Here is a 21,536-nt window from a genome sequence, read left to right on the forward strand (position 1 = left end):
ACCTGGATCACCTGCTGTGGGGATGTCCGAAGTTAGGGACATACTGATCTGAAGTGGGAGAACTCCTGAATGTGGTTACTGACAGGGAGGTGGACTTTGACATGGCGGCGTGCTTACTGCTTTGGTTCCCTCACACAACGAGGACGAAAATCACAAGCAAATTTATCGACCTAGGACTCATATTGGCTCAGAGAGAGATTACCTGGCACTGGAAATCCAAGGAGGGCCCGTCAGTGAGGAGATGGATGGATGAATGAGTTGTTGAAATGGTCCGGATGTGAAAGTGTAATTAGAATGCGACAGGCTGCCAGGACTGACTGATAAAAGTTTGGAGATGGCGAGAGCATGGAAAATGATAGTTCAAGCATTGCGTGACTACATGATAGAGGATGAAGATTAGACACATTGAAAGAATAGGGCTCCATGAGGCTTGAGCGAACAAATTTAACACCCGACCAGTGGCGTGCTCCATTATCAGTACAGAATGACTATGCCCACATCAGTAGCAGTTGGGGGGGGAGGAGGGAGGGAGGGATGGTTTGAGGGGGGTTAATGGGCACCGCAGTAATATTTTGAGGGTGCCTGCAGCTGGGACCTAGGGCTGGTTTTACAACCGTGAGGTCCCCGAGCGGGGTAAGGCAGGTTCCCGGGGGGGCGGTAATTGTCAGACCCTGGAGACGGCCATCATAGAAGAGCACTAGCAGGAACATGTTGGAACGGGCGTTAGAATACCGACATCGCCCCCACAGGGCACCTGGATGTGCTTGACGGTGTATAGGGGGTGGGAGTTTAGGGCGGTAAAAAAGCAGATACTGAATGGTGTTGTTAACCAGACACCCGTATGATGTGGCCACTGTGACATTGTCCTGGCAAATACGAGTTGGTGCGCCGCCCGGCCTCCGGGATGTGGGCTAATTGGCTGTGTACGAATTTACTGTTATTCCTATGGTTTGTGATGTCATGAGTGTAATGGTTGACCTACTTCGAGGTCTTGTTTCTAATTCTGCAATAAAAACAAATTAAAAAAAAAAAATGGGGGGCAGGTGGTGGTCCAGAGCTGAGGTGGAAGTGAGTTCCAGATTCTCACAGCGTTGCCTTAAAAGGATTGGGCCATTGATCTTTCCTTCTTGAAAGTGGGAGGTTCAAGCAGTAAATTTTCCGTATTACGTGATGGTCTAGAGCCTCCAGACAGTTTGTTTGTTCGCCAGGTAGCAAGGAGAGGAGGAGTGCAAGGCTTTGTGGGTGATACAGGATAGATCTTGCCTCTATGGGAAGCCAGCAGAGGGTGGATAGCATGGGCAGGATGTGGTCGCTTCTTTTGGCCCCATAAATGAAGCAAGCTTCTGAATGGAGAATGGATTTTAGGGGGGACAGGTGGGATTTGGGGTGGCCAGTGAGAAGAGAATTGCAGTACAGTGTGGAGAGGACCAGCGATTGGACCAGGGTTTTAAGGTCTTGCTCCTGGAAGAAGCGACCAATTCCCCAAAGAAGGCGCAGTTTGTATTAAGCAGACTTTGCAATGGAGTTGATGTGGGAGATTAGATTGTGTTTTTTGTCGAGTATGACACCTAGGAATTTTACGCTGTCAACAATGATGGGTTTATTGTTAACGGCTAGGGCACTCAACCTCGGAGCTAGTGATCTGGGTTCGAGTCTCTGTAACAACGGCACAACCTCCTGTAAATCACTTAATCTCTTTGTGCCTAAAATGAATGTGTGTCCTCATGTAACGTAACTGGTGCTATGTAAAGCGCTCTGATACCCGATCCGGTTCGGGTCTATTACGCGCTATATAAAACTCTGCAAAAAAAAAAGATTCAACTGTCCATCCATGATTGAACTGGGGGAGAAGAGAGTTAGGAGGAGGAATTCAGTTTTGGAGGGATTCAGAATCAGTTGATGTTTTGACATCTAGTATCTAACCCCTTCGATGCTCATGACGGAATGGTTCCGTTATGAGCGTCGGTTGTCCTGTGCTCATGACTGAACCGTTCCATCATGAGCCCGTTGGCTCATTAGAACCTTCAGCACAGCGCGAAAATTCGCGCCGCGCTGAAGGTGTTAATGGAGTCCAGAGTAGAGCTTAGTGGAGAAGTGTGGCTCAACGGTTAGAGGCGGGAGACCTGGAGGCAGAGGTCGGCCAGGGACCACGGTTCAATTGCCGATGCAGCCGGGTGCAGGACCAATGCCAGCGGGCCCAATAAATCTCGCCTCGGTGCCACTCTAATCATGGGGTCCCACCCTGCAACTCTGGGCAATAGCTTGCTTAATCTCCACTCCGGCCCCATCACCGCCAGGGATGCCTGGCTGCACCTTGGGGATGCCCAGTAAAGGGACCATCTGACAGGGAAAGCCAGGACGGGTTCCCCAGTGGTACAGCGCTGGGACGCCCCAGGGTAACCACGCGCGCTATAAATCCAACATTCATTCATTCATTTATTCTTTCTTAGGACTGAGAGATCGTGAGTGGAGGCAACCATGAGGTATATTTGAGTGTCGTCTGCGTAGAGATGATAGTGGACCCCGGATTTACTTAGGAGATCTCCCAGTGGTTCTCAATAGAGATTGAACAGTGTGTGCAAGTATAGAGCCTTGAGGAACACCTTGACTTACTGCAGACGGAGGTGAAAGACTGTTCGCTATTTTGATCATTTGGGATCTATCCGAGAGGAAGGAAGCAAACCACTTAAGCACAGTGCCCTCCATGCCCATTCTCTGTTGAAGAGTGTTGAGGAGAGTGTTGTGATTGACAGTGTCAAAGGCTGCAGAAAGGTCAAGGAGAATTAGAAGACAAGACCCTCCCGAATCGAGTATCTGCAGCGCGTCATCAATCACTTGCAGCAGGGCTGGTTCAGTGCTGCAGTTTTGGATGAAGCCGGACTTAAAATTGTCAAGAAGATCATTGTCCTTGATATGACGAGAGAGTTGTTTCGCTACACATCTTTCTGTGATCTTCGCAAGAAAGGGTAGGATAGTGATGGGGCGGAAGTTGTTGAGGTAATTAGCATATGCAGTGGGTTTTTTAAGCAGAGGGGTGACCTGCCCAATTTTGAAAGGGGACAGGAAGGGAGCCTTGACAGTGGGAGAGGTTGACTAGAGTGGTCCAATAGGGAAGCGAATGGGTATAGAAGTCCATGGCAATGGCACTAGGGATGGGGTCAAGAGAATGGTTGGAGGGCTCTGTTTCGCGGATGCAATTGAGGAGGGCATCTTCAGAGATGGGGGTCAAAGTTCTGCCAAATGACTGATGATTTGCGCTCCTCAGGAGGAATAGAATGAGCAACCTGATCCACCAGTGATTTCACTTTTTCGTCAAAGAATACAGCGAAATCCGCTGCTTTCTTTGTACAATTCTCCAGCTTGGAGGTTGGGGGGAGAGCAGTTAGTATACTTGATGAGCTCAAATAGCTTTTTGGGTCTATATTTGGCTGAATTAAGGAGGGTTCTGAAGTGCGACGCTTTCTTAAGGAAGATATGCTTGTGGCACTTGGATCGTGCTGTACGAAGCGTGGTCAAATTATCTGTGGAGGGCGCTTGCCTCCAATGTTTCTCTAGGAGTGTTAAGTGCTTCCTTTCTTCATAGAGGGATTTGTTGAACCAAGGTGATTAGGGAATGGGCCTTTTCTTTTTGCTTTGGAGAGGAGCGACGTTATTGATTTCCACTGCAAGGACTGTGTGGCATTGGGAGGTGAGTTCGCCAACATCTAGGTTCGGGTCTAGACTCGCTAGTGACAACAAAGCTGAGTCACAGAGGGAAAGTGTGTCAATATTTTTAGTGTCACGAAACCAGGAGGTAGCCCTCTTAGGTTGGCCAAGAGTTATAGAGTGTGCAAGGTGGAGAGAATGGGATGAGGAGGTGGTCAGACCAGTCTACATGAATCGGGGTTGCGATAGAAAGAATGCCTGCTTTAGAGATAACAAGGTCCAGGATTGAGCCCTTGGAGTGTGTTGATTCTTTGCAGTGTTGGATAAGATAGTTTGCAGAGGGGAAGGTGGCCAGCGACTACGCGGAATAGTCTTGCGGTAAGCCCCAGTGGATATTGTAGTCACCCACAAAGGTTTGATTGTCACTTTGCGAGTATTGGTCGCTGATGAAGTCAGTGAGTTCCTCCATAAACGCAGGGCCGCTGCCAGGCGGGCGGTAAACGGCATGGAATCTGAGGGGAGAGCGGTGGTGTAGTTGAAGCTCAAGAGATAGGCATTCAAAAGTGCGGAAGGAGCTGATAGGAAAAGCCTTAAGTTGAAGGGAGTTTCTAAAGATGACTGCAACACATTCCCCAACTTTTTCAGTTCTGTCATTTCTAAAAATCAAATAGCCTGTGGGTATTAGGAGATCAAACATAGAGTGAGCGGTATCGCTGAACCAGGTCTCGTGAGGAAGAGCATGTCAATATTGTGAAAGGTGATGGTATCGGAGATTTCAAGTTTGTGTTTTCTTGCAGATCAGCAGTTGTGGAGCAGACAGCGCAGCTCTGTCAAGACTGTTTTGGTGACGGGGGCAACTGGGGCTATGAAGAGTGATAGGGATATTGTACTTGGAAGGGGGTGCCCAGGCAGGTTTAGGTGGGTGCTTGGCTCTGACAGAGGAGATGGTCGGAATAGTGTAGATAGTTGGGTTACTCGGAGATGCAAGTAGAGGAAGGGTGGCGTTCAAGGGCTTGTGTGGATTTATGATGGTTGCAGATGACTGGTTATGCTTGGCTATTCTGGGGTGGGGGGGGCGAGGTGCAACTCGTGGGAAGGTGAGAGTTTTCCAAAGGAGTTAGAGGTATAAGGAAGAGTGGAGATCTTGGAGCTTAAAAATGAAATGGTAGCTACAAGCTGGGAGATAGCGGTAATAAGAGAGCCTAGCTTCATTTCCAGAGAGAGTATGGCAGAGCAAGGAAGGTTGTGAGGCTTGATGGAAACAGGAGGGGGTGGAATTGGTGATGAAGACAGGACAGCTGGAGGACAGGAGGAGAGTTGGGTTCATAGGAGGGGAAAAGTGGAGATTGAGAGCGGGAGTGGGTGTATCAGAGGTGCAGGGCGGGTTATCTTTGTTGGCGTTGCAAGAAGGAAAGGAATTCAGGACAAATTGAGGGGGGAGAAGGGTGCGGCTCAAGGCGGTGGGGTAGAAGGAGTGGGGAGGACTGTGTGGAATCATAGGGAAGTAGGAGGTTAGGGGGGAAAGGAGGGGAGGTGGTTGTAGAGGTCCTGTTAGCTCGGAGAGGTGGCTGTGAGGGACCGGGCATCTGGCAGAGTGAGGGTGGGTTGGGAGAAAGGGAAGTTGAATAAAGGAAATAGTTCTGCTGGGCCCGAGGGAGGGAAATGGAAAAGGTTCCCAAAGGGGGAGAGGGTGTAGCATAGCAATGCTGGAGAAGTGGGGGGAAGGAGGGAGATGCAATGAGGAGAAATCGGGGTAAATCGCGAGGGGAGGAGGGGGTAGAGAATAGGAGGAGAGGGAGGAATAAGGGCAACGTAGAGGGGGAGGGTTGATGGCTGTGCTACTCGGGGGTGCAGCCTATTAGAGTGTGGTAGGGGGGTCAGGGGATGAGAAAGGGAGAAATGGGTGACGCTAGATGAAGAGTCATGGGATGACCCTGTCGCAGAAGAGGGGAGTAGGGAGGGGAAGAGGTGGTCCAAGAGAGAGAGACAGGTGTCTTTGCCTTGGATCATGACAGTACTGTTGTTATAGAGCCAGATAGTAATGGAGCCGTTGAAACACGCAGATGGTCACATTTTTAGTTCTTTCCATGAGGGATAGAGGAGGTGGTGGTGACGTTAAGGGAATTATATAAGTTGGTGGACCAAGAGGGGGTGTTGTGAGTGAAGAAAATGAGATCGTTTTTGAGTCTCCCAAACCAACCATTGTAAAATTGATCAACAAAAATGGAATCAGGGAAACGTTCAATCGTTTTACTGAGGTTTCGTCTGGTTGGGAGGATAAATGATTTTGTAGCAGTTACTTCCAGCCTTAACTCGAGTGGTGGCCATATTAGGACAATGAGGAGGAGGAGGGTGGGGGGGAAAAGAGAAGGGTGCTACTAGGAGAGCTGTGGTGAGGAGAAATAAAAGTACGTAGAGAGGGCACATATTCCAGACGTCAGGTGAAGATAGCTGAACTAATGTGCCATCCGGGAGGTCAGGTGATTAGGCACAGATCGCTAGCAGAAGAAGATAGGGGGGGCTTGTAAGTTTCTGTGGTTCCGCTGGTGTTTGTTGGGCCCTTCATCTAGGTGTACATGATGTCACTTGGCACTCGTCGATATTTATAAAGGGAATTGTTTACATATGACAGGGCCAACTGGACCACTGTCAGAACCATCACAAAGCAAATTTAGTAATAATAAAATAAAACAGATCATAGACGAACACCCAGTATCCACTGGTGATCCCTGTACTTAGCATCAGCCTGTAGCAAAATTACATTTGGCACCAACCGCATCATACACCCATAATCTCAACAGACTAATATTGGACCCTAATCTCATAAGAATCACTAACATTAGGGGCATAAAGCACGGGGTGGAACAAAATCTCACCAGCATAACTAAAATATGCACGACAACCTCATCACGAAACCACCTTTTGAGGTACTCAGAACAGGGTGAGTAAATCATACTACTTGAAAAAACATTTCATACTACATGAAAAACATTTTCTAGCACCACAAAATCGTAATAAGGCCTGTAGCCTTGTTTCCAGAATGTCATCTGGCACTAAGTGTTACGCAGCTGTGAGGGGATAGGGCGAAGTAGTGCATCTCACTGCTAACTCAATCGGAACTGACCCCACAGATAGAGTGGTCTAAAGAGTGCAGCTGGCACTACTTTCTGCGCAGCTGTAATACCTCTGGCTGGGTGCACTATGCCAGTGGTGTGGGCACATGTTCATGAGCCCTGTGCCCCTACAGTACCTAGGGCCATTCTTGGGCACTGTAAGTGCAGTGATGCCATTAAGAGTATATGGTGCTGGAAGGTTGTCATTACGAACTACACAGCACCATAATGGCTCCACTGAAGCCTGCCAAGTTTGATATCAAACTTCTCGGCACAGTAAACCCGCACTGATGCCAGTGTGGGATTTAATGTAAAATGCACTAGAGGGCATCTTAGAGATTCCCCCTGAAAACCTAACCTACAATCCACGTCTGGTCTGAGAGGTTGCCTAGGCTGCCACATAGCAGACCTGTTGCTGGACCCCTGGATGGAGAGCCCCCGCTCTCCTGGGCCTGTAACAATGCACATGCCGGGCGATGTGCTAGGTCTACTCCCCCAAGGATGGGCAGGGAGAAGCAACAAAGGCCTTCCGCTCTTGTGAGCTTCTCCAGACCACTTGCTGTACTCAGCAATTAGCCCCCACTAGTTCTACCCCCCACTTTGGCAGGAAGACTGGCGGGAAACCCTACGTCAGGAAGGCGGGTGTGCCAGCCTGTGCCAACCCCAACCCTCAGGTGGGAGAGGCGAGGTGAAGCACAACCCCGGGCTCTGGCCATCATGACTATGGGGAGCCCTGCCCTATCACAGTTGAGCTCCTGTCCCCTCCCACAGGAGAAGAGCAGGCTATGGGGTGTACCCACCCCAGGACAGGGACCTATTGGTCGCTGCCCTTGCCCTACCTGTAACGCCCCTAAATTCAGTATTTAGGGGCACCCTGAACCACCCTTCCTCAGATCCCGATAAGAAAGAAGATCAAGTAGACCCACCGTGCAGCTGCTAACAACAGGGCGACAACAACTGACTTGGCCTCCGCCCTACGGGCTTGTCGAGCCTGGAACCTGCTCCTGCTGAATCCCGGCAACTCCTGCGGACAGCAACCTGGGTACACCCGGAGGACCTGACTGCCTTGACCCTTTCGAAGACTAGGACTCCCAGGAGCAGAGGCTCTGCTCCAACAGCAATACCCCTATTGCCAGACAGAAACCGCAAATCCAACCCACTCTACACCCGCCGAGCCCGGCCCGTGTCAGAGTGATCCAAGACCACGAGGACGTCCCCCCGGCGACTGGGACCCGAAGTCCAGTGCCCAAAGACCCTCCTCAACGACCCAGACGACGCCTGCAGTCTCAGAACCAGGGACCCTTCAACCGCGACCTGCTGAGGGGAAGATTTCCCTACACCAAAAGACACCCCTGCACCTGGCGCCCTGTGGCTTTCCGTGCCTTCCTTTGGGGTACCTACCTCTACTCCAAGATCTCAACTTACCTCTCGAAGTGGTGGTCGCACCTGAAGAATCTCTGTCCCAAAGTCTGCAGCCTTTGTCCACTTTTTAACTTTCCCATTGGATAACATTGAGCGCCCGAAGGCTCAAAAGCACCCTGCACCCAGCCGCCCGAATGCCGCTAAAAGTGCAACTACTACCCTACTCTACTTCCCAAGTTAGTGACCAGGAGCTCAGCTTCCACAGCCACGTGGCCTGCCTGCTTGCAGCCACCAACTGCAGGCCCCCTACACTCCATTGGATTGCATTGGGCCTACTCTCTCTGCACCCGGCTGCCCCTGTGCCGCTGAGGGTGTAACTGCTGTACCTTTCCGACCCTGGGAGACCCCCGAGTCTATGCCCAGAACCTTTACTTCACCTGTTGAGTACTCACCTGCAAACCGATAACTCACTTCCTGCCATAGGATAACATTGACTGGTTTGACTCGGAAAATCTTCTTTGTGTGATGATTTGAAACTTTAAAATATTCACCTAAAATCAGCCGAATAACGAATTCCGAAGTACTGATCTTAATAAGGAGAGAAGCCAGTACTGTACCTTGTAGCCCAGTACTGAACCGCAAAAGTAATCCTAACCGTGGTTACTAGTAACTTGAATTTTCTCCATAGGAAACCATTGACTGTTTTTCTGTGGGGAAACATCCTAAACCACGATTCTTTAACAACGACTCACCTGAACTACGAGGGGAGAACAACGAAGACTGCTCAACAATAAAGCCGTTATCACGACGACGGAACCACGACTTGCCGGCCACGTCACCACCCCCTCAAAGCTCAATACGATTGGGCTTTGTTGGAGTGATACGTCACTCGACACTGCCCAATCACAAAATATCTCCCACGAAAGGAAAAGAAAACAAAAAAAACAATTGCATCGTTTCGAATGAACCCAAACTGGCGTCTTAGGTAGGACAATTCTTAAAAAGATTTTTATTAATACATAAAATTAATATTAAAAGTATAATCTTAAAAATGCGTTGTAAAAAAAAAATGAAATAATTATGACGAAAAAATATCAAATCAAGCAAAACAAAGGGGGATGTGGGGGGATTTCCCCCCCACAAAAAAGACTAATTAAAGAAAATTTGTTGTAAAGGAAGTCGTACTTAAAAAAGTAGTTGTAACAATTAGATCGTTGTTAAAACTTTCGTGAAAAATGAGGTGGTGGTTCAGGCAGTCGTGCTTGAGGCAGTAGTTATTGAGTCATACAACCTTTCTGTGAAATTTCTTCTATTTTTACAAACTTCAAATATTCCTTAAAAATCGTACCAACTACTGAACCGTAATTACTTACATGTCTTAAGTAGAGATCCCAGTGCTGGACCTAGGAGCCCAGTACTGGATTACAAAAGTTACGAGAAAGTACTTTACCTGCGACATAAGTTTCTTCCCATAGGATAACATTGCTGGATTTTCACTGAAAAGTATCCAAGTGTGAACTTTTAAAATACAGTTATATTCTTTAAAAATCATGCAATAACCAAAATGCTTTTACTAGTCTGTTTTCAGCTTAGGTCCCGGGACTGAATCTAGGATCCAGTCCTGGAGTTCCAAAAGTAATCTATAAAGTAATCAACTGCATTTATGTAGAAAAACCCATTGAGCTCAATGTTAAAATGTGTTTAAAATTGTGTTGCCAACAGGGCCGGACTGGCCGTTGCTGGCACCGGGCAATCCCCCGGTGCGCCACAAGGGAGGGGACGGTTTTTGGCCCCTGGGGACCATTTTTGTTACAGGACCGTTTATGCAGCATAGCTGCAAAATCGGCCCTGTAACAAAATCGGCTGATAACCAGCCCCGGTAAAGAGCTCAGACCTCCCCCACGCCACCCACGCCTGCCCCCCCCCCCGGGGGCCGACTGAGCACTTTGCCGGGGCCAGTTTTTGTTCCCAGTCCGGTCCTGTTTGCCAATTGCAACCACTGTAGCTATTGTACTTACCAAGTCTATTTCCTTTCTGCAAAGTAATTACCTAAAGTCACTCATAATGAGAAAAGTATATTTTGAAACCTGTTGGTTCTAATAATAAAACAAATATATCTTTTGATGTAAAAACAATTGGCCTAGAGTTCAGTTCTTGAGTGTGTGAAACCTTTGCTGACTGAGCGTGTACAACAAATGCTTTACACTGTCCTCTGATACTGCCTTACTGCTCGATCAAGCTACCACTTTAGAGAGTAAGGTCATATCTGACTTTAGCCTCTGTTATACCTCTGGAGATTGAGGACTCTATACACACTGTACCTTACTTTGATCCAGTATATATAGAGCCACTTTCTTACAGTGTGTCCTTGAGAAGAAGAGAGCAAGTAGATAATCTGTGCGTAGTCAGCATAGGAAAACAGACAGTTCTGCTTTTTCACCCACCTCCACCAGCGGGCGGATGTATATATTAAATAGCAGTGACCTTAGCTCTGAACCCTGAGGGGCACCATAAGGGGAAGAATGAGATTTCAAACAGGGCATGGCTGAAGAAACCTGGAAGGTCCGTTCCCTTAGAAATTAGGCATTGCCTCCAAGTCTCTCTCATTTGTCCCTCTAACATATGAGTATCGTAGACCACAATAAATGTATAGACTTCAGCTCACATATATAACACTAAAATATTTGCATCTTTTGCACTATATGCTCTGATATTACCAGATATTTAATCATCCTCTTTTTTGTTATAATAATCAGTTGGGGCAAGTGAGAAGGGATCACTCTAAGGAGTGGGGATCAGTGACGTTACCAAAGTACTGTCCTTGCAAGTGGCACAAGGCTGTATGGGAGAGCACTGCTTTGAGCTAGGAGCTGCCAGTGTTGCTCTAGAGCAGTGATCCTTAACATGTGGTCAGCAGACCCCTGGGAGGTGGTTTGTGGTACCTACTAAGGGGTCTACGGCTGTTTAGAGAATTAAACAATAGCAGATTAATAAAGTTTACATACATAAAACTGCAAAATTGAAAATGCTAAACAGATCTGTAAATTTTTATATAGGAACTCTAAATTGGATGCTAAAAATTAATTGGTATGCTTGTCTTCATTTGCGAGATTAGTAAAGTACAGCAAAAGAATGAATTTGCCGCAGTTGAAGGATTTTTATGCACACACAAAAATAGAGCATGCACTGGAACAAAAAGAAAACCAAATGATATACTAGTGAACAGCATATTGCTTTGTCTTATAGAAATGCAACTACAACTTTTAAACACTTTAAGTTTCTGACTAAAAGTTTATCTGGGAATTGTTACTATTTCGTAATTTGTATATTTGTTTTATGCACACTTAGATCTTTTTTGTGTGTATTGTTTTGTGGTGGAAATCTAACAAATTACTTATGTAGGGGTCTCCGATTTCAAGTAGTGATTCAATGGGGGTGTAGGGTAAAGAACCTTTGCTCTTGAGAGTTGCTTGTTTGACGCAGTGCTAAGAAAGGTTGACACATTGCTTCTTCTGAAAGTGTCATGACCGCTCTCCTTGGAATAAAGGACATTTGGGTAACTTGACATTGATATATGCATAGCACACCACAGATTTTTAAGCCACTCCAAGACCCTGACGTGCTCTAGACCAGTATTCACCCATTAGTTATGATATTTACAAGTTATGGGTGCGCACTGCACAATGCATAGTGAGAAGGTGGAAAAACAATGTGTAATAATTAAATTTCTAATGAAGTAGTTAATTCTTTTTGGGCACAACGTTTACCATTTATCAAATTTAATTTTTCCATAGCCACCGCAAGAAAAGAATGAGGAAACTGCAAAAAAAAATTAAAACTGGAAGTTTCAATATAAAGGATGATGATCCATTTGAGCTCTTTGTCGCTGCAACAAATATTCGCTACTGCTATTACAATGAGACCCACAAAATACTTGGAAATACGTATGGCATGTGTGTACTACAGGTAAATATGTTGTGCTTGTCCATGTGGCTAAAGTAAAAGTGTGCTTGACTCGGGGTAGTTGCAAAACAGGTTGCTATTGGATTCATTCTAGAGAATCGTTTTTACTTTGTTTTTTCATTATGTGTATATTGGAGTTGAAGTTTAATTGATTCAAGTGTTTGGAGTTTGTGAACGACTCAACTAGCAGGTGACTGATTCAGTCAGTGAACACAAGTGCCAGATTCAATACCAATCTAATCATGTCAACTTGGTGTTATATAGTCTAAAGAGAGTAAGGCTGATCTGGCTATTGTTAATACAAACTCGGTACTAAACACCAAGTTCTGCACTATCTTGAGTTTGAGGGACAACTTTGTCCAGTAGCAGATTTTATAATGAATTACATCTCACAAAGAATGAAGGGGGCCCCCTTTTTATCATTAAAGAAGTAGGGCACCAGATAGACCTTAGTCAAAAAGAAACCCCTTTTGGGCAAACTAGTTCACCTAAACATATCACCAGAACATAACACCAACACCATCAAAGGCAAAGTGCTGAAAAAATACAGAATTTTTTATTAATAAAACATTAAAAAAGGTTAAAAATCCATTGTTTAGCAAATATATGCAAACTGTTTTTTTTTACAAACAAATAATAAATACAATACTGGGAGAACCTGCAAGAAAATTTGTTTCTACTCGGCTAAACAGGCATAATAACTAGACTAAATTCATTTTTCTTACATTTGATGTTTGTATAATAAATTTAACAAATAATAACAAATGTCTATCAAAGTCTACAGTATGCCTGTTAACAATGGGCGTAGACGCATTTTGGTGGGCATACATGCTTAAACACCACTTTCTTCATGACAAAGGACGATATCTCCCAAACCGCAATCGGAATCTGTTCTGATTCAAAGGTATCTGTACAGAATGAACTATGGGTATTCCCTTGCAGTCACATATGGAGGGGTTGATGAACCTCACTCTCAATCGAAAACCCTTATTATAGTGGTGGAATTATCTCCAACAACTGTGTTTTTTTGCCAGATAATAGTTGGTGATTGGAGCGATCTATATAGATCTCTCTTTAAGATCGATATACAGACTCTATCGTACACCCCCTTTCTGTATTCCTGTTCTCTGGATGACAAACTGTTTTGTCGTTACCTCAAAAGATAAACTCTCTTTCTAGCAGTCTTGTACACGCTTAGAAATCACGTACAGGGTGATGCCGCCTCCGTAGCCAGGAAGAATCCTGGCTACGGAGGCGGCGGCCCTCAAAAGATGAACGGAGAGTTCATCTTTTGAGAGAACGACAAAACAGTTTGACATTCCAAGAACAGGAATTCATTTATTATACAAAAATCAAATGTCAGAAAAATTAATCCGGTCTAATGTATCTGCCTGTTTAGTCGATCTGAAACAATTTTTCTTGCAGGTTCTCCTAGTATTGTATTTATTTGTTTTTGTTTTTAAATTTTATTCGCATATATTTGCTGAAGAATGCTTTTTAACCTTTTTTTAATGTTTTATTAAAAATAAAAAAATACATTTTCAGCACTTGGCCTTTGATGATGTTGGTGTTATGTTCTGGTGATATGATTACGTGTATGATTATGTGGATAAGTGTATACGCTTAGGTGAACTAGGTTGTCCACAGGAGGTTTCTTGGATGAGAAGTATCCCATATCTAGAAGAGGCCTTCAGTAATCCTCCATCATGGTCTATAGACATTGCTGCAAAATGACAACTAATTGGTAAAGCACTCCTTTTTAGATCTCTACTACAGACAGGTGTAGCCTCTTTTGGACAGTACCAATACTTAGAGTGGTTGGCTTTCTTGTCCGTCTCGCTTGCTTATTAAATCGATTTTGTTTCCTCCTTTTGCCCCTCATGTCCCTTCATACGCTCTCTAGAGCATAGCTTCTTTACCATCCTTTACATTGGATGAATTTTATTAGTCTTTAATTTGTTATTTTATCACATCCTCTCTCCCACTTCCTATGTTCTACACCCCTTGCTCTACAGTGTTCTCGCTGTTCAGTGGCAATTACATTTTTGTAATCTTTTCTTGGTGTGTGGCAGCTGCAGTTTGTGAAAGCAAGGGTCTTTCACTCTTTCTTCAACTCAAACTGTTGAATTGAGTAGCTAACCAGTTATCGGCATTAGTGCCCATTGCCACTGCTTTCCTTTAATTATATCGGAACTACAGTTTGTTAGTAGTTGTACGCACAATATACAAATGTAGGCCATAACAGGCTTGCTGTAAAAGTAGATGAACAACTACCCTTGTGAGTAATCACAGTCCTCTTGCAGTTTGTTTTCCACCTTGAAAACACACCAAGCTTGATACTGGACACAGGCTGCAGTAATTGCTTTTCCAAGGTGGTATATGAGCGGGAACACACCTTACTCTACTTTTGTGCTCCAAGGAGAAGCATAGTCCTCACAAGGAATTTTCCATCTGATTATGATTTTTCACATTGAGGTACTGCAGCTTGTGTATGACTGGTAATGTTAAGTGGATTATAGATTACTTCCTTGTGATCTAGATTTTATGAGAAGTGGTGTGGGAAGATAAGTTAGAGATTGTTTGCAACTTAAGTTAGCTGCTTTGTTTGGATTTGGATTTAGATTTGTATTCTCAAACTTTCTTTTCTTTTTTTTTTATGGCTCACAACATTTAAAGTGCCTGAGGCTCAGAGACCAACCACATCGGTTGATAATATACACTATAGCAAGTTGACTGAGCAGTGTGTGTTCTGCCTGGTTTGCTTTTCAAATGGCATGTCCACTTTTATGTAAAATAGCTCTTGTTACTAAAGCTCCTGCGAAGATCACATACTGCCTAGTACGTCTGTGATATGCTTTTTCAATTAGTAGCTTGTGTGTGACTGGTAACTCTCCTGCTACCTGTAAGTAGCTCTCCTTTAAAAGATTTTGCTTGACTAAATTAATATAGTATACCAAAATGGAAAAGTATTTTTCATGATTTCCAGAATCCCTATAATGATGTTGGGCAAAAACATAAATTGTTGAATTTTCAAAATATATTTAAAGCTGATATTTGAGTTATCAAGCACGTGGCATTGAGGAGACTTATTACTAACATTATTACCCTTGCGCAAGCGGCATTGCGGCTAGGCTATTAAGCCTACCCATGCAAGGAATCCCAAATTGGCAGCCTTTTTTTACATTACCGCTGTCAATCCTGCCTGATGCATTGACTTGATTACTGCTGGTAGGTTGCATATAATGGCCACTAATATAATCACTATTACAACCTTTATAATATTAGTAGTTTAAGATTAATTTAGTTGAGCATCAGTAGCTACAGAAAAGATTGGAGACTCCTAGTCTGTGATATGACACTAGCTAATGCACCATTAGGTAATTAATTGGCTCAGATGCATTGTATAAATATAGTTGTACATTGAGAGTGTTCAAACATTGCTTTTGGTCAGTTTTACTCTAAAGATACAGTCAAATGATAACCATACATTTTGAAATCTGATCATCTCTTGAGAGGTTGGTGCCAGCCTTCTGTGCAATATTTTCGTCAATCCTGCCCAAATTGTTCTGTAACTTAGGGAATGTTAACAACATTAGTTTGCTGATGCACTAATCAGCCTGTTCTAATTTAACAGGATTTTGAGGCACTCACTCCAAACCTCTTGGCCAGGACCATTGAAACTGTGGAAGGAGGTGGCATGATTGTGATACTCCTACGCACTATGAGCTCACTGAAGCAGCTGTACACCATGACCATGGTAGGTGGTGCAGTTGTTTTGTGTTACTGCTTGTGTTTGTCTGGAAAAGCTGGAATGTCTTGACATGATTCTTGCTGCTTTTTATACTCTGTATCGGCATTAAAACCTGTCTCTGCCTTAGGCTCATGTTTGTCAAAATCCTACTACCACATCCTATGCTGCAGATCGGCTTCTCTTCCTGCATTTGGGGTGATTTGTTTTTGCGCCTATTTTCTTAGCATTCTCTTCTTCTGCCTATTTGCCCTACTTCTGTTCTGTTTGTAGTAGGTCTAGATTAATGCTCTGAAGTCTATAATATGTGCCTATGGTTTGTTTGATCCCCATACTATAATGAGCTATTTTATCCTTGCTCTCTAACTTGTTATTTTATAAACATTTGTGTTGCACATTATTAGCATTGTATGGCACTGTAGCGGTTTTCACTTCTGAACGCCATTTCTTTAGGTTTTGGGTTCTTTACAATATGCTTTAATCTTGGCGCCTACCTTCAGCATGGCAATGGTGTCTCCATCTCCTTTGTGTTTCTCTTTAAAATTGAATGTAAATAAAACATTAAACGTTTCTAAAATCAGTTTCTTTTAATTTTAAATACATGTCCTATCTGGCCCTGAAGCACTTCACTAGGGAACAGATTCACAAAGCCTTTTCTGTGCCCCAAGGTTTCTTATTACTAATTTAGATGTGAATTGTTAAGAGAGTACTAGGAGAATAGCACACTTACTTCCTGGTAGTTCTTTTTTGCAACTGTTTATCTGAATGTCTCCTTATTTACATCTAACAGTACCACCCTCTTGCTTTATAGTTGGCATGTTAGCTAAACCCTTTCCCATTTCCACAATGTCTTATTGAATATCCATCATTCCCACCGATGTAGACCTGTTTTTTTTTTTTTTAGCTGAAATTGTAATATAATTTGTTATTCCTCCGAGTCAAAGATTTACTCAATAATTGCATTTTAAATCGTGTGTAGGCCTTCTCAGTATCACACTTCAAGAGTTTGAAATGCATGTTATTTCCCTGACAAGAGTTCTGCAAACCCTAAAGAATTTATATTTAGTTTAAGTCTGTTATTTACTTTTGTTCTGATTATTTAAAGTAAGAATTATTTGTCGTAACCACTTGTTTCACAATCCTTTTGTAGATAATGTAATGTAAACATAACTTTGTACATATAGTCTTCCTTTTTAATTTTAAGGAAGAATTTTCTTCTGCCTGTTTTTTTTATTTGGTTTATTTTAGGATGTGCATTCACGCTACAGAACTGAGGCCCATCAAGACGTAGTTGGCAGATTCAATGAAAGGTATGATATGCTGTTGTTAAAGAGTTGCAGATAACCAGATAGTTCTATCACATCTTAGCAAACTAAATCTTTGACTCTGTTTCTTCATTGATGCAGGTTCATTCTTTCTTTAGCTTCGTGTAAAAACTGCATTGTGATCGATGACCAGCTGGATATTTTACCCATCTCCAGCAATGTAGCCAACATAAAACCAGTTCCTCCAAAGTCACAGGTAAAAAGACGTAGCCATGTTGCAATACAGGTCATATCATGAGACATCATTCATTTTCATTATAATGTTCCATCTGTTGGAGCAGGTATTGATGGCAAGTTTTTAAACTACATTTTATTTAAATAGTAAAACTCTACCACTATTTTGTGTTTTTCTCTGCCTTTTATATGATACACTTAATATTATGAAGATGTACATATGCGCATGTAACCTGATTGTTAAATTAAGACTCCCTCCCACCCCTCCTACTTTGTGGTTGCTTGCCTACTAAAACCCAGAATGTTGTGCACCAATCAAATATTCGGTTCTTTTTTCCACATATCATGGGAGGATTCCAGAAGAACAGAGTCTTCCATGGAGCCTTTCTACATCCCTTTAATTACGCTTCAGCTCCCCATTTTTTATTTGAGCTGTTTTATTTTTTTAACTCTTGAGACCTCTTTTCAAACCAATTGTCATGGAGCTATGAATTACCAGTACTTTTCTGTACAACCCAGTATTGATGAATTCCGGCACTCTTTCAATGAACAATACAGAACTGTGAAAGGAAAGAAGGCCCATGTAATGTAACATAAGAGTTTTGCTTCCAAGGCAACCACTAGAGACGTCCTGCTGTATCTGATAAATGAAAGGTCATTAAGGAAATATAGTTTAGCTCCCTTTCAGTAAACAGTGGATGCCTTACACATAGATTTTGATTCTGCTAAGTATCCTTTAAAAGAAACTCTATAAATACCTCTCATCCCCCTCCTCATCTCCTCCATCTAAATCTGCTTCGCAATTGTTAATTCTTGTAAAGCTAGTTGTTGGAAAGTATTTTGAGTACTTTGCTTTGAGACCGCTATTCTATACCACTGGACACCAAGGAGAACTCTGTTATGTGCAACTGTATCAGCAATAAGGGATAATCTTGATATTCTGATCTTGGCTCAACCACACCTTACCCCAAGGAAACTGATTCCATTCGGCATTACCGGCTAGGCGCTCTTGGAGAATCCAGGATTGAACCACAAGCACCGGAGTGCAGCAGGCTCATTCATTTAGAAGGCACCATTAACCTTCTTTTTGAATTTGTATCTAGAGTGAATGGGCATAGAACCTTTATTGCCACAAATTAAGGATGTTATTAGATCAATTGATACCTTACTTCCGGGCAATATAACCTGTGTGAAGCGAGCAGTAGCCATTCTCGCTCAGAAGGTGGTACATTTTGGGAGTGCCCCCGGATTCAGAGTCCTGTTTTGATTTTGTCAAAAACCTAAAGTAAAGGGCTCATGATGGTCAAGCTGCCTAAGAGGAAATAATACCTATAGGTGTCCAGATTCAAACAAGTGCAGTGCAGGTTATTTGAAGACATGCTGGGGATATATTTTCACATAATCCTTGTTGAAAAAAATTGGAATACTACTCTGGCATTTACCTCAGGACAAAAAAGTTTTTGAATTGCATAGAACACAGGGGTCTCCATCCTTTTCTATACTGAGAGATTTTTGATTCAGTAAAAATCCTTGTGAGCCACCAAAGGCCAAGCACGTGCAAGTAGTTTCCCGAAACCAGTCCCCCACAACCAATTTATTTGACTTTATTTCAAATTTCTATGAAGCTGATACTAAGGCTTGAACAAAATAATAATCAAAACTGTGAGCATACTGAAAACCACAAAGTGCATGTCTGTCTTTCATACCTCATCATCCACCACATTCCATAATACAATAACCATACCTCGGTGGTCATCACGATGGCATGGGAACACTTCCCACATAGGATCAAAGCAACGCCCTTCTAACCACACACCCTACATTGCTTAGCTTGACCATGTAAGTAAGTTATTCAGTGCCCGACATAGGGGTAGTAAGTGCTATAAATGCTGCAATACAATACTACTCTGTGGTAAATGAAAATGCAGGGTAGCCAGTAGAACAGGTGATAACAAGATGCTTTATTCTTTAAGGTAAGTGTCGGAAGCTGGCTCTATATATACTTTACCAAAGTGAGGTATAGTGTGCACAGAGTCCAGTGGAACCCCAAAGGTAGGCAGAGCTACAGTTAGATCGAACCTTACTCTCCATTTGTTGTAGTGTGGTCGAGCAGTAAGGCAGTGTCAGAGGACCGTGTTAAGCATTTGTTGTACACACTTCAACTTCAAACCAATTGTTTTTGTATAAAAATAGTCTTTAAGTTATTTTATTTTCTAGAACCTAGCAAGCCTGGCATAGGTTAGCAATAAATACTTCACAGTAGTAATGCAGTTTGTAAACCGTTAGTATTACGATGGTAAATGTACTATTATTTGACTTGTTCAATGAAATGCAATGATTTGTAAATACAGTACTTAGACTTGAATGGTATTTTCAGTAAAACACCAGGTAGTTAATTTTTGGATTACTTTTCTTACACTGAGTAGTATACCCGGATACTACTCTGGGACATTTCTTGCAAACAGGTAAGTAAAATCGTATTTGTTAAACAGTGTAATTTTTTTAAAGAATTTCTTTAGGTTTTCAAACTCTTTGCTTGGAAACCTTTCCAAGAAAAACAGTCAATGTTATACTAGGGAGTAAAATAGTGTTAACAGGTAAGTTTCTTTTGAGATTACTTTTCTTACACAGTGTAGTATACCTACATACTACACTGGGGCATCTCCCGCGAACAGGTAAGTAAAATCGTTATTGTTAATCGGTACTATTTTAAAGAATTTCTTTAGGTTTTCAAACTCCACACTTCAAAACTTTTCACAGAAAAAAACAGTCAATGTTTTCCTATGGAGGAAAAGATGGTTATGGGTTTTGAGGTAAGTATTTGTTAGTGGGAATTGAGGTTCTGGGGGTAGACTCAGGGGTCCCCTAAGGTCAAGGATGCACTCTTGTTACACCCTCAGCGGCACTAGGGCAGCCGGTTGCAGAGTGCTGAGGCCTAATGTTATTCAAACTGGGATAGGGTGCCTCCGGTTGGTGGCTGTTGACTAGCAGGCCACTTGGCTCTGGCAGCAAAGCTTCTGGACTTTAGCTCAGGGCAAATGGGGAAACAAGACAGCACAAAAGAGGCACCCACAGCGGCGCTTGGGTGGGCAGGTGCAGAGTGCTGTTTTGGTATTGGGTGCCCTGTTGTTTTCACTGGGGATTTCTCGTTTTGGTTTCAGCTGCAGGCTTTGTCCAGGAAGACTTCTGGGAGTAATCAACAGCTGGGCATGTAAGTTGGAGGCTCTGGGACATAGGTGCACCTTATGTTCTTTTCTCCAGTGTGCAGGGTGGCTGGATGCAGGGGTGTCTTTTGAGGTCTGATTTCACCTTACTGGGCTACTCGCGGTTGGGGGGGGGCAGGGGGGTCTCCGTGCAGAGTCTGCAGGCGACGTTGGGCAGACTTGGATGGTCCACTCACGGTGAATTCGAACTCTGGAGTGCTGGGGGACCTTGCTGGGCCCGGTGTGCCACTCTAACTCGGGCCGTAGGCAACAGTTGCAGTGGTAGTTACAGGCGTCTGGTTTCCCCAGAGGTGGTGGGTGGGGGTCCCGGGTGGGGGTGGTGGGTTAGGTTTTGAGCCCTATCTCCCAGTCGACTGGACTGCACCTGCATTTTAGCCATGGCCGGTGCAGATCCAAAGCTTCATAGTCGACATTGTGGCCTGCTCCAGAACATAGTCGGCACTACAAAAGCAAACCTTCATCGATGTTGACAACTTCTTTGACTTTGGCAGGCCGAAAGGCACTTTGGAGTTGAAGCAGCCATCAACGTCAAAAACCTCTTCTGGCTTTAGGGTGAACTCGATTCAGAAGCACCCAGTTGAGTCCCCAGCCACTAATGGGGAAAGCAGGTTCGGAGCCAAATGTTCATTGGGCTAGAAACCAAATACGAAGCCTAAACACTCGACTCAATTTAGTTACCCCTTGTAGGAGAGTAGGGTCTGCAATCCTATGATCACCCAGATTTTTTGCTTTTGTTTCACTGGTTTACGACTTTCTCTGGCTGTGGGCCTGCCAATCAGACCCACAGCCTGGCTGTTCTCTTTCTAAATTACGATATGTACCCTAGGTGCATTTACCAATTGGTACTGGGCCACCTTATCAGACCCCGTAACGCAGGGCATAGGTGTACCCAGGGCCGCCAGGGGCTGCAGCATGTATTATGCCACCCCTGGCTGGCCTCCTAAATTTGACACAACTGGCTGCACGACAGCTGGGGCGAAGA

General features: G+C 43.8%; 1 protein-coding gene across 2 annotated transcripts in view; it reads left to right on the plus strand.

Moving 5' to 3' along the window:
- The window catches only part of NAT10 (N-acetyltransferase 10), a 204,502-nt gene that overhangs the window by 56,843 nt on the left and 126,123 nt on the right, over positions 1–21,536 (plus strand). For both annotated transcript variants that reach the window (XM_086959584.1, XM_086959585.1), the window contains exons 4-7: positions 11,915–12,086; positions 15,718–15,840; positions 17,080–17,141; positions 17,238–17,352. In XM_086959584.1, coding sequence (XP_086815710.1) covers positions 11,915–12,086; positions 15,718–15,840; positions 17,080–17,141; positions 17,238–17,352 — 472 coding nt within the window. The remainder of the gene's footprint in view (positions 1–11,914; positions 12,087–15,717; positions 15,841–17,079; positions 17,142–17,237; positions 17,353–21,536) is intronic.

Source organism: Lissotriton vulgaris, chromosome 2_2, assembly GCF_964263255.1.
Source record: "Lissotriton vulgaris chromosome 2_2, aLisVul1.2, whole genome shotgun sequence".
Lineage (NCBI taxonomy): Eukaryota > Metazoa > Chordata > Amphibia > Caudata > Salamandridae > Lissotriton > Lissotriton vulgaris.